At 35.8% G+C, this 14,324-nt stretch overlaps 1 protein-coding gene across 1 annotated transcript in view; it reads left to right on the forward strand.

Moving 5' to 3' along the window:
- Positions 1-13,991, forward strand: part of PRKCE (protein kinase C epsilon) — a 286,254-nt gene extending 272,263 nt beyond the window's left edge. The window contains exon 15 of the mRNA XM_021389975.1: positions 10,757-13,991. Within this exon, the coding sequence (XP_021245650.1) occupies positions 10,757-10,903 (147 nt within the window). The 3' untranslated portion in view covers positions 10,904-13,991. The remainder of the gene's footprint in view (positions 1-10,756) is intronic.

Below are 14,324 nucleotides of genomic sequence, written 5' to 3' on the forward strand. Positions count from 1 at the left end.
TGTTTAAAATGCTGCAGCAGCCATCTGCTGACTGTGAGAAATGGCTGGAATCCTTAAAGAGGGACCACATTTCTGGAGAAAACTTCCAAATATATTAGCTGGATACATGACTCATAAATCTTCCCAAGTTTTCAGATCTGTTTTCATACGTGACCGCTAACAGGCAAAGATATTTTTACTTTTTAGTGAGGATTTTTTTAACTTGCTCTTTGGGAAGTCATGATACTGTTTTCTTGGGGTTTTTTTTGGCACACCTCTGTTTTTTGTGACAGTGGATTGTATTGTCATACATGCAGAATTATGACTTTACATTGTGGGGAAGAAGCCCTATAAAATGCAGTATCATTCAGTAGCACCAAACAGAACATAGGAAATTACAGGCCAAGTAAATTTCTTTTTGTATAAATGTTCTCTCTTTTCAAGTTTGCTTCAGTGTGAATGTCCCTCTTTAAGGTAAGGCCTTCAATATGGGGAAAATATCAAGGTAGGTCCAATTTTAGGCCTAATAACCTTGAGGTGTCCCTTCAGTTCCATAATATATTTCCATTTAGTCATCACTGCATGGCAATGAGCATTTAGCAGGTGGGCACGCAAGGGGCTACCCTGCATGCTTTTGCATGAAGTGTTACCGCTTTGACAAAACACCGGAGTGGGATCCTGAGACCTCAGACACTCATGTACCATTGTTAAACATTGCACATTATGTATTTCCCACTTTCCTGCAGGCATTTTAGGAACAGGAAAACAGCAGGCTTTCTTCTGACAGTGACTGTGTTGATTAATACCAGTGTACAGAAAAAAAGTTTGGAAACAGGGAAGACTTTATGTTAGTCAGAACTGATAACATAAATCCTTAAAAAAAAACTAAGGAAAGATGGTTGTGGGTTGTTGGGACTTAGCCTTTTTATTACAAACCATCATAGCTGTTGAAGTTCAACACTGTTTTGCACGCTGGCCCTGGCACGGGGTATCATTAATTCGAGTATTTCATGTGAGCTGGTTCCTAAAAGTACCACTTTCCTGCTACTCATTCTGGTGTTAGCCACTTTGCTACGGATAGAGAAGCATTGGCAATTGGTGGGTGATGAAGTTCATCATCTCAATTTAGCTAGCAGTGGGCAGTCATGAGCAACAGTACTAGAACTACTAGCAATGTAGCCTGTACCAGTGGGTCTAGTAATATGTCTGGGCAGAGCAGGACAGAGATGTCTGGCCTACTTCTGCCTCTCCCCTCAACAAGATAAAGGATATTTGATTCTCAATCACTTCAAATACTTTAGAACTTCACACAACCATGAATTTCTCTCAGGTGTGAGTAGATAGCCTTCAAGAAATTTAACTCCAGCTTGTATCACAGCTAAAAGACATTGACAGTAAGCAAGCTGATGTTTTTAACAAATTTCAGCGTTGTTTGCTCACATGTGTAAGGTTCTGTTTCCCAGAATGTGCTCATTCAGTCCATCTTATTTTTTGTTTCTTGTTCTCTACAGCATCTCTGCAGCAGCTGCTTTTAGCTGTGATTGCCACAACACTAGAATTACAGAAGTTTGAAAGCTACTGTAGGTTTCCAATGTTTCTTTTGAAACCAGGGATCCAGCAATATTTTGTTTTGTTGAGTCCTGGTCTTTTAACACTAAAATCTTTTAAACTCAATGATTAAGTTCATTTAGCCATTTGTTAAACATGCATTTTTAATTACTGTCCATTGCAGTGGAGTGATAAGCAGCCAGAGTGTTTCTGCTTTCCTTTTGAACTTCCTCAGGGTAGGACAGATTCTGTTTCACTTCTTGGCTTCTCTCTTCTCTAGTCTTATTTTCAGAAAAAATTTAAACCATTAAGTGAAATTCCTTTATCATGGCTACTTACATTCTTAAGTGTATAAACAGAAACATTTTATTTTTATATTAATGTAAATAATAGTCACAGGTTATGGAGTATAGAAAAAGACAGCTTGAAGATCTTGACTGCCTATGACTCTCTGAAGGATTGTGTTTTAATTTGAAAAGAATAGGAAGAAGGAGAAATTGATTGAATACATTCGTGCCCTCAGGTCCCCAGTAACATCTTAAGTTCCCTGCAAGATGAGGTTCCTGCTGTGCAAAAACCTGTTTAAGTACACTATGAGAATGAGTCAAGAGATCACACATATCCATGTAAAGGTGATTAAAAATAGAGAGAATATTAGATTAGTGTGGAGAAAATTGCAGAAGTTTAAAAAAGATAGGTAGCAGAACCAAGAATGAAACCCCAGCCACTACAAACTCTGCTAAATCTTACTGGGCACTTTTAATAAAACCATGTTCAAAAAGTGACAGTGAGATACTGCACATTCACATAGTCTCAGTATTAAGCCGTGCTTGTCTAGCTTTCTCCATTTTCAAATGGTGAGACCTGCAGTACCACTTCTCTGTGTAAGATAATAAAAAAAAAGGATAAAAGGATTCATACACATGATCTTTCTCTAGCTGGAAGCTTTATTCTTAATGAGATGGAGCATGAATTTCCTTTAATGTTTTGAAGAATGGAGTCTTGCCAAAAACTCTGTAGCATTTCTGCTCCATGGCCTGTAGTGAACCCAGGTAGACTGTTCCATTTTACTGTGTAGCTGAGTGTTGGGATAAGACTCCCACTGCACATACTTGTTATTTACCTTCCATGCTGAACAGTGGTACTTTGGGTCTAGTGTCTCCTACTTATGAAAGAGAGGCTCAGAATCACAGAATGTAGCTATATAATTTCATATTGCGTTCAGAAAGATTTTCAGAATATATTTGTCATTTGTGGTTTTTTTTCTATAATTACATTGTTCAGGCGACTGTAGATGGAATAAAACACTGGAAAGTCAGTCAGTTACTTTTAATCAGGATACATGGCAGAGATGAGTCCTGAAGTATCTAATTACATCATTCACCTATTAACTAGCGTTAGAATCTCCTTGATTTCTTCTTTGTGCTTGCTTAACACATGGAAAGCAAAGTAAATTTGTATGTTCTCCCCACAGGTTAGAAGCAGTACAATTAAACTAGCAGCCATTTGTTTTTCATTCTTGTGCAAATTAATTTTTAAAATTACAGTGATTCAGAGGAGGGTTAAGTGAATAGGGTATTTTCTATTTACCAAACTAGGAAAGTAATTTTAGTATTACACATGCAACTATATGCAGCGTGCAGCACAGCTATATGAGAAGTATATGGAGAAGGATATGGATGAATCCTCAACGTTTTGTGCAGGATAGGTATGCTCTAGTCAGGTGGGCGTAAACAAGATGGATCCAGGCTCTTTTTAGAGGTGCCCAGTGACAAGGCAAGAGGTACTGGGCAAAAACTGGAACACAGAAAGTTCCATCTGAAAATAAACAACCATTTTTTTACTGTGCTGGTGACAGCACTGGCACAGGTTGCTCAGAAAGGTTGTACAGTCTCCTTTCTTGGAGATCTTAAATAGCTGCCTGTACATGGTTCTGGTGAGTGGCTTTAGCAGGGATTAGACCAGGTGACCTCCAGAAGTCTTTGCTAAATTCAACCATTCTCTGACTTTTGTCATTTTTTTTAATACACACTACATTTTCACTACAGTTTTTCACTGCATCTCACCACTTGGCATTGCATTAATCAATTTTCTTGTAACTCACAAGCTGAGTAGTGTCAAAATGTTCATTACTGAAGTGCCTAAGGTGAAAAAAATTGAGATTATTGTGAAAACTGTTCTGATTCTGTAGCAGGATTCTGGCTGCAATGCTCTAAGTAATATTTCTATGCACTATAGATCCTTTACAAAATAAATCTGATCAAATATTTCACTGCCCTGCTGGACTTTCCATATTTTATATTTTTTCCATGATTTATCAGATGGCTCCAGGCAGCCACTGGAATTCTAGGACCATGTACCGTGGATTTGCCCTTGACTTGCAAACTTTCCTGCATCCCCTTCTTCTTCTTCACTAGTCAGCTCCATTTTCTGAGTTTAGCCATTGCTCTGTGCTAAAGTGCTAGTGATCTGTAAGACAAAAAGGCTTCTGCACGTGTATATGAGGACTTGCCAGCAGGTGGTTTAGCATGTGGCAGGTGTAACACAGCTGTAATAACAATGGTTAAAATACATTTTCAGGAGCTCGCAGCCAAAAATGGTCTAATCTTGGATGTGTGCCAGGATGTAAGATGGGAGGTGACATTCAGCGATCATGACCTTAGAACAGCTGAGGATTTCAGTGGAGGCTTGCCAATAAAATGTGAATTGGAGAGGCACCCATATAAAATCTGCTCTGCAGAGTGGATCATAAAATTTGCAGGAGGAATTGTATTATGTAGATGAAGGGCATTTTAATACCACTGTTCCATTTCTTTCTCTTCTTCTATGCCCTCCCTACCCCACAAAGAAATATAAAATAATTTCCCACATAGCTAAACCCTCAAAAACCTAAATTTAGGGTGAAAAATAAAAAGCAGAAATGCAAAATTGACATTTTGCCTGCAAATTTTTTTCACTCTAAGAAGGGCATGTTTTCTACTGTAGCATAGCTTCTGTGTGGTAGTTATGTCGTGATTAAGTTGTAATGGAAACAAGCTCTGATAAGGTGGACGAGATGGATCTTGTTGGTAAGGGACTAACCATGGGCAGGAAGCTGTAGTGATGGCCTTCCCTGCAGCTCCTGTGAATTCTGTCTTCATGGATGTTTTAAACAGAGGCAAGTCTTGTGCTTTAGTAATCAGGCTGTGAACAAAATAAGTTTGGTATGTATAGCTTCTGTGCTGTGTGCTCTGTTGAGCAAAAACCCATACCCAAGTATAGCCATGGGGTACAATGGGTTTACAACATTTTATTATGGGTGAGGTTCATTGCCCAGACTGTGAGCACAAGGTGACTGTCAGTGAACTTGCAGAGCTTTGATCTTCTTTGCTTTGCTATTTCTTTCATTGTTGTATTTTTAGTTTACGGGGTAAGAGAAAGGCTGTGCAAAAGTGAAGTACTAAGGTTGGCATCGTGGCCATGTAATCATTAAATGTTCCTATCTCCTAATTGTTCAGGTTATTCCTCCTTCCCACCTGACCCATTTTACATTCCTAGGAAGGATGCATACTGTTTCAATACAAATGTGGTTTCAGATTCCTGGATGAGAAATTATTCCTCTTAAAATTCATAGTTCTGTGAATTAGGTTGATGTTTACTGAATAGCTATGTACTTCTATAGCAGATTAGATCACAGCCTACAAAGGCTAGCATACTTTCTAAATACTGCCTCACTGTCTGTTAAAATCTTTGCTGAATATCTTTGTTATCCATTTCTTTCTTTTAATTTGGTCTCCTTCATATCTAATGAAAGAATAAATAATCTAGAAGCACAACATCTCACCCTTCACTTGGAAGTAATTAATGCTGATATCCTCCTGAAAACTACTTGAACTAAAAACCCTGTTTATCATTATAACCTTTAGCTGATGCATTTTAGTTTATGTCTGATCTGTTGCAACTCTTTGTCATGTGGCTAGAGCAATTAACATACTAAATAAAAAATACAAGTTTGTAAAGTTATTCCGATAACTTACATTTCATATCTTCTCAAATCTGACATTCTAGAAAATACTTAGAATTCTCATATGGCCTCTCTGTGCATACAAATACTGTGAAGAGGAATCAACATGATAAACAGAAAGACAAGCCTGAAGTGTTTCACTTCTCAGCCTATTTATTTCACAGTATTCATATTGAATTTCTATATACGGAATGAGTTATATGTGAAAGTGAGTGCTCATTATGGTTTTTTTCAACTTTCTAGAAGCTGCTGCACCTTTATGAAAAGAAATCCACTCATTGGTGCAGTGATCTCTGCCTCTGCTGCGGTTTTTGTTATCATAATAAAGAGAGGTGAATGAGAGGACAGTGATATAGATGTGAGGTTAGCCACATAACCTTGTGCTTCAAACCGATTCGTCTGATGTCTTTAGTTTCCACTTGTCTTTAAAAAAAATCTGAAAATCTCGTCGGTAGAAGCAAATTACTAAACCGATCGTCCCAATACAAGGACCTCTTCTTGGTGACACTGTCAAACCTAGGAACCATTCCCTAGAGAAGCAAAATTCTGGATAAAATCAAACAATACTATGTAACTCTTTCACCTCCTGCTGCCCATCCTGTTCATGCTGCACTGCTGTCCCATGCCCCTGTAGCTGCACAACAAAAGCTGTAGCAACATCCTGCCCAAATTTAATGTGCCTATGACATGTCTAGTGTGCAGTTTACATCACCATGTGCTGCACTGAAAGAGTTTCCCAGAAGAATGACAAAGTCCAGGATTTCACTGTGGGCTTGAAGAGTCAAGCACTGCTCCTGGCAGCAAACTGCAGTGGAGTACAGATAAAGTGTGTAATTCAGTGATATAGAAAGTCTAATGTGTATCTGAAGGACAGTGCTGACAGTATCTGAGACTGTAAAAACTACAGATGAGCTTTGTACATGTTCTGTGTCAAAAGATCCATTTACTGAAAATTTACAGATTCCTGTAGTTATATTTAACTCAAGTTTATATTTAACTCATCATTTGAATTTGTATTTTAGTCTGATTTTCCTACAAAATAAGACTTTTGTGGCAGTATTGTTTTCTAGCTTCCACCTCTATCTTTCATCTGCTCTGCCTCTGAACCTATTGTACAATTAGTAGAGGCACTGAGCATTCAAAGCACTTGAAAGGATTTCAGTGATTTTCTGCAAATTAAATAAAATAATGAAACAGAGGCAGATACTTCTTAATGCGTCCAAGCTGTAGAATTAATTCAATCCTTGTTAGACAACAGAGTCCACCAAGCCTCTTGGCCTCATGGCACAGCTGAGGAGGTGCTCAGGCATTTCTGAGTTCCGTGGTTTGGACCACCTTCTGAAAAGTGCATGGATTTCTGCAGCTTTTCAGTTCCAGTGGTTCTTTGTCGTTCACATTTACTTCAGAAGAGTAATGAAATCAATAGCAAGTTACAGCCTTCTTAATGTATTTTTGTTGATTAGAACACCATCTTAGATTTCTTTCTTCTCTGTTGCAATTCATATAGTGTCATTTAGTAATCATTAACAGAAAAGGTTGGTAATCCTTGACACTGGAAAGCTTATTAAACATGTTCTGAAGTTTTTTTAAAACTTCAGTCTGTGACTGGAGGTAGAATATTAATTTTTCATGGAAATTATAGAGAAAATTAATCCAGTCTGATAAAATATTGTTTAATATGTGCTAATTTATAGCATATGAAGTTCCTTTTAATCTTTCCGTAATTATGAGATTTAGGGGGGAAAAAAAAATGTTTTTACTCATTAAATAACATTATTTCTCCAAAGCTGATTAAATGATATTTTATGAAGAGAGTCTTTTAAAAGTTCCAATATCTTTACCTCTTTGCACAAAACTGTAATCTGTGAATAGAATAAAACATGACATTGACTTAAAAATGTCATCCTTGATGAGGTTATGTTAATACGATGAGGTCATGTTAATATTTATTAAATCATGATGATCTATTCCTGTGGCATAACAGCGTTTCATCTGATCAGATAGTACCACCCAGATGTAGTAGGTTCATCAAGTCTGCTAAGATAACTAGGTTACGCACTAAGTCAACGCTCTCGTGGGATACCTGTGAAGTGTTCACACTGCTAAGGAAAAAAGATTTAAAAATAGAATCTGAAACCAAATTAAACTTTTTTGTGTTTGGGACAGCTGTGATTTGGGGGGGTTCTTGTTTCCTAATAACCATCGTTTCCTCAGTCATCTGAAATTAAGAAGCCTTATCTGGAAAAACATTTCAAAACGTGAAAATAATATCTCTTGAAGTTTCAGGAGCTTTTGGCTAAAAGAAGAGAACCCACTGCTGCCTTTTTAGTATGCATTTGCTAGCCAGTCTAAAGACTTTTCCACTTCGTGTTTTTTTTTTTTTAAATACTTGAAGTTGGATAATAGCTACAGTCTGTTTTTTCATATACTCTGCCTACCTTGCAGATCATCTTTCTTTTCTCTGCTTCTCTGCTAGGATACAGCCACAGCCCTTCATATCTTCGTGTTGAACCCTCATGCTACAACTATATTTTGACCATGTTATTGATGTGTATTCACATGTGCAAGTACATTAGGATAGCAATAGTAGCAGAAATGTAGCCAGACCTGTTTCATTTTAGGGGATGGAGCCTTGCAAAATAGCAATAGCTTCAGGAAGAACCTGCCTAAGTTGCTAAGGAAGATTTCTCAAATAAATCTTTCCTTTGAAAAGTAGCTTGTTGTGACCTCTACCTTTTGACTTTTATGGCTTAATCCTTTCACTTTTGTACCCTGTGGTTTATGCAATCTCACTTGACCAGTTGGTTAGTTAGAGGCTTGCTAGTATATCCTTGCAACCTCAGATTGCTCCATACCTGTCCTGTTAATAAGCTGGAAGATTTGTATCTATGCTGCCAAAAAATATTGGTGATGGTGGACGGTTGGACTGGATGATCTTGTAGGTCTTTTCCAAACTTGGCGATTCTATTCTATGATTCTAAGAAAAAGATAGGGAATTGCTTCTAAGTCTAAGAAAGTAACATATTTTTCTCCTTTTTTGGATATCTCCTTGAAGGCAGTCTTTAAGTAACGCTAGGCTTTTAAATCTAAGTAAATTCCTTTCTTTTTTTGTTTCAGAACTGTTTGCAATTCAAAGTTCTATCGGAAGTGCTATTATTTGTAATCAACAGGATTTTTGCAAGTACTCATCTGCACTCATTTTCACTTAACATCTTAATAAATCTCAGCAATGGTGCTTTGGAAAAAGTAGCTATTATGAATTAATTGCCCCAGGAAAATTTTCATTTTAATCTTTTAACTTCAGAAAGAAAATAGAATTTTTCCACATATGTTCCGTATGAAAAACTGAAAATAATTCATATATCATGAATTTGTTTTCAGCTACTGTAGAGCTTATTCGCTCTGAATAGCTAGTGGTTAAAATGTGAGTATAAGCAGGTTTCTCCTGCACGAAGCTACAGTTCTGAATTTGAATTCTACTTTTTACAAACATTCACTTACCATCTTCTGCTGTAGTGAAAACACTTGTAGCAAATTCATTGTAAGAGTGTGTGAAAATATTGTGGTAGGACATGATGAAAAGGAAGAATGCAGACATGGTTAAAATGTAATATATTTCAAAAGTCATGTGGAATTTCATTCTTGTTTTGCAGTATTTGCCCAATAACCAGGGGAAAAAAAAAGGACCTAAGCTATGTCCCTTATGTCCCTTACTCTTTATGCAGTTCAGAGTGGGTCACATACACTTTATAAGCAGATTCCTGTACAAAGTAAATATTACAAATACAGACAAAATAACCATATGTTTATATAAACATTTTTAAAGTCTATATTCTTTTCCTTTTAGTGGAATTCTGTAGATAGAGAATGTATATTTTTGATTGCTTGTTCTTAGAAAGTACTTGGTTTACAGAATCTCTTTTTTTCTATAACTATAAACTTCTTACAAGCTACACAGGTGTTACTTGCTATATGTATGCCTCAGGTAGATCTAATGAAAAAAATACAAAAATATATCTAATTTATAGGAAAATTTATCTGCATTGAAAGAAGGCCTCTAACCCATTTGGAATTCCATCAGTGCATCAGTGTATCATACTTTATGATATACCACTTCATGAGTTTAATCATTTAACTTTGCACGTCAAATAGCTATTCTATTTCTGGTATCATCTTTATCTTAGGCATGCAGGATGGATGCAAAGCGGGTTTTTACAGTGCTGTTGTGCCCCCACTAAGTATCAGTCTGACTTCATGAAACAAACAGAAAGGAGATACAAAAAAGGGGAAAGGAAAATATTTGTTCCAACTCCCTGAACCTGTACTTTCCTGAAGTATGCTGCTAACATGGAAAATATGAATAGTGTAGGTCTCAGGACAATGACTTTAAGGAACATTTTTCCCCATGCCCTGATGTTCTTTACATGTAAGTGGCTACAGATAGTCACTGTCGTGAGCGCCCTAAGGAAAATTAGCAAGCCTTTTCAATTCTATCTCTAGTTAGTACATTTTATCCCACTCAGAGCATGTCCAATTGCAACTTGTTGGGCCAAATTTACTGAAAGACCAAGGTTCTTTAGTCTTCCATGGAGAAATCCTGGTGCCATTGAAACAAAAGAGAGCTCTGAAATGGATTTCTTTGTAGCTAGATTTTTGTGCTTTGTCGTGTTGCTCTGAATTATATTAGTTTGCATTAGGAAATTAACAGTTCTCAATGTTGAGCTCAAAAATTTTGGGCTGAGATCTGCTGTGATCTAATTTTAAAGCCAAATATATCCAGATACAAAGAAACAGTTAAATTAGAGTTGAAACAGTTGGGTTTATTGTGGGAAAATCAGATTCACTCTCTGCCTCTCAAATGAGATATCATTGTGTTCAAATCTATGAGGAAACAGCCACCTACTATATATGCCAAAACCCTTTTTAAATTAGTCCTGATCTCAGCTTCCTGCTTTATCATCATACTGCTATTCCTTCGCCTGTCAGAGACCAGCAAGTCTCTGGGAACTCATAGATAGTACTGCTTCTCTGGCCTCTCCTGAACTCATTTATAGTATTTGCTCTTGTAGCTTCTCTCATATGTCTGTTATTATTTGTGTGAAGTAGCTCCTCTTTTATTTCAGTCATTCCATAAAATTCAGCCTTTTGGGGATGGGAAGCAGGGAGAGGACATTTTATTTTACTGCGCTATTTTACCATTCACCTTATTTGTGTTTTTCTTCTCAGAAAACCAAAAGGGATGTAAATAACTTTGATCAAGACTTTACGCGAGAAGAACCGGTATTAACTCTAGTGGATGAGACAATTATAAAACAAATCAATCAAGATGAATTTAAAGGGTTCTCTTATTTTGGAGAAGAGCTACTGCCATAGACATCGTTAGGCTGACAGATGAATGATGCTGCAAGAAGTGATTCTGAAGAGATCATCAGATTACTGAGACTCAGTAGATCAAGAACTACTTCTTTTACCCTGAGCCCATATCCCCAATTTAAGTATATATTTATTGTTTTTTTTTCCTTTAATCTTCTGACATGAAAGCACTCTTAATTTCTGTCTCACAAAGCAATGCAAAACAATTTTGTATCAGAAATTGTAGATGTAACACACTGCCATATATTTTCAACTTTTCTTTTATTCCTAAGATCTCCCCACAGGACAAAATTGCATCTTTTCACGGAAAATGGAGCCATGTTATTAAAAGTGATTTAACAGATCATGTCATGTAATTGTTGTATGAATTTAAGCTAAGAAGGTGAGAACTGTTTCTTCTGCACTAGTGGTTACTGTGAGATCTGTGCTAAAATGTGGAACAAGTCATATATTACCTACCCTTCAGTAAGTGAAGAAGTCTGCATTCTTAGGAGTGTAGTCCTCAACTATGAATGTCTTATTGAGGTGAGGTACAAACGTAAAACAAAGCTGTCCAGTAGAAGAAGTACATAAATTAAGACTTTCAATGAATTTCCTCATGAAATTTATGGAAAACTTTTAGAAAAAAGAAGAGTAATGAAGATAACTGAAATTTTATTCAAAGAAAGATACTATACGGATAGATATGAAAGGGCTAAAGAATGAAAAGCCTATAGTGCTTTAACACAGCTTTATATAGGCATTTTACAGTTTTTCAGGCAATTGGATCCATGTTACTAAATTGAATATCCATTTAAACAAACCGTTAATGTGATGACAAGCTTGCAAATGTTTATAATTAATTTTACATTAAAAGTTAATTATAAACATTATAAATCTGCATTTTCCATTGTAGCTAAGTTGATAAATAATGTCTTATTTATATTTATTTTCTCAGCAGTGTGTTACTTTTGCACACTTTTACAAAACCATAATACTACTGTGTTTGTTGTTTTTTATGTTTGAAATCTAAAAAGAAAACTGCTTTTAGAAGACACAAAATAAGGCTACATGTGCATTTTGTGGAAATGTGTTGAAAAACTGAAGATCAAACATTACAAACTGACATTATTGAAAGTTGTAAATTGAATTTTTTGTGTATTAATTGAAATGGTAACTCATGTGGACAATATTACTAATGTGAAGTTACCTCCTGTAGATACGCTAACAGTGTTATGTACTTATATTTCCAGGAGTACCCTGTGGTTTGTTTTGGTTTTTTGTTGGTTTTTTTTTTTTTTTTTTTTTGTGTACATGTATCGCTGAGGTCATTTTATTATATATTTTACTGGACTGAGTGAGCGGTCATTGGAATCCATTTTAATTGTTGCACATGGATTTCCAGCTGCACAAAAATATATATACTTGTGATTGGCAAAGTGGCACTAAAAAGCTTTTTTGCCTTTTGTACAGGTGAGATTTTGTATATAGTGTTTGCTGCAAGGCCTGTGGAATTCATTGAATATAGAGGTATCAACTGCTGCATGTTCAGGCATACTATTAAAATGTTAGTCTATGAAAGAATAATTATAATAATGTCCATGTGCAATACTCTTGTATGTGTATTGGTTCAAGTTACTGTCAGAGAGTTGAGGTTTTTGTTATAAAAAGATGTAGACATATATTAAGCTATACTAAATCTCCTGTATAGTTCTCTTCAACTCTATTATGATATGATAGAGCTAGGAAAGAGAAGGAATGTTACAAATTGTGGTGGACAAAGTATGAATCATTGGCGTTAAGAGATAATCTTGGTCTTAAGCAGATGAGTTAGCTTGTGTCAGTTTTACGTCTGGCTGCTCATAGCCTGTTACTGATGACAACATTCAGTTCCATTTTGTTTTGTTTTTAAAACTCAGGTGTAATTATTATATATATTCTTATGATGATTTTGAAATATTAAATATTATGATATATCAATTAATGTGTTGTCTAGCCTACAGGTGTAATAATGGATCAAGCCTTTAGTTTAATTTAATTTATCTTCAGTGATCTTTTGTACTGGGAAAAGACTATCTTCTGGAGCTGAGTACCAGCACAGAAACATCTTAATGATTTCATCATCTCAATGTTTAAATTTCTTTCTCTTTTAGAAATGTATTGTAGAACTGCCCATCAATTCATGTCTCACTACTGGCTCTGTTTATTTTTCATCACAGTTAGCTTTTGACATCCAGGCAAGAACTGATCACAATGCTGAAGTGTTCCTTTCCATAGGTGAGTAGACTGGCTAGGAAGGCAAGTTATTGAATAGTGCACTACTGTTTGTACAACACGAGGCCTTTACATAAAACTAAGAGCATTTATTTTGAAGGAATAAAAGCATCCCATAAAGCTTTTGTAAGTAGGGTATATTCCCATTTCTAACGCAGAGATAATCAGCAAATGTTTGTATTTCAAGAGGCCTCAACACCTGCATTGTTTGGTAGGATGCTAAGAGAAAAGTCAAGGAGATAAAAACTTTTGCATGGGCAGATATTTCTTCAATATAATTAGTTAGATCCTCTGCATTGGGTTTACATCAGAAGGTTTGTCTGTTACCTTGAACATTTTTTAAAGATAAATCTTAAAAATGGACATTTACATTTCTGCCTGTTCTGTAAAATCTTTCCTGATCCTTCTTTGTAAAATGAGTGCAAAATGCCAAAAAGATTATTATTAATAATAATGATTACAAAGAATCCACTGTTTCTTGTTTTTCCTCCAAATAAACTTTATTAAAAAAAAAGTGAAACACATTTTTCTCCATAGGGTGAAAAATAATTCTCTCCAAAAAAGGATTAAAATTACCTCTTCTTAAATTATGTGCAGAATAGTTCTGGCTAAATATAAAATGTATTCAGTTTTCAGGGGGGAGGGGTAGGCTTTTTTTATTGTGAGGATTTATTTGTACAGGTTTTTGTTTTCTTATGGATGTAATTTGAATCTCTTGCCATTCATTAGTGTTATTTCATCGTAAACATTATTACTGTGCCAAATGTACTGTATTCAAAAGGATGTGAATGTGTATTGTTTCAAAACCTAATAAATACAATGATGTTAAATCTTATTTTTTTTCCCAAAGTCTTCATGAGTGTTTCCTAATGAGGAAGAAACAAAGATGAAGGATGAATATTTTTCCTGTTACGTGTTGTACAAAGTACCATGAGCTTGTCTTTTAGGAGTGGACATTTGGCAAAGGAAGGATTTGCTAAGAGATTCATCTGTGAAGAACTAAACACTCCAGGAGAAACACAGGTAACAGTGAGTGAACAATTTATCTTGGGCAATATAATATTCGCCCCAAAAACTGAACAGGTGAGTTTACAGACTTTTATGTATTTACCAACTGAGTAATGTTTGCTGAGTCCTAGCACTCTGATCCTAGAATTCTGCTTAGCTG

This window comes from Numida meleagris, chromosome 3 (assembly GCF_002078875.1).
Source record: "Numida meleagris isolate 19003 breed g44 Domestic line chromosome 3, NumMel1.0, whole genome shotgun sequence".
Lineage (NCBI taxonomy): Eukaryota > Metazoa > Chordata > Aves > Galliformes > Numididae > Numida > Numida meleagris.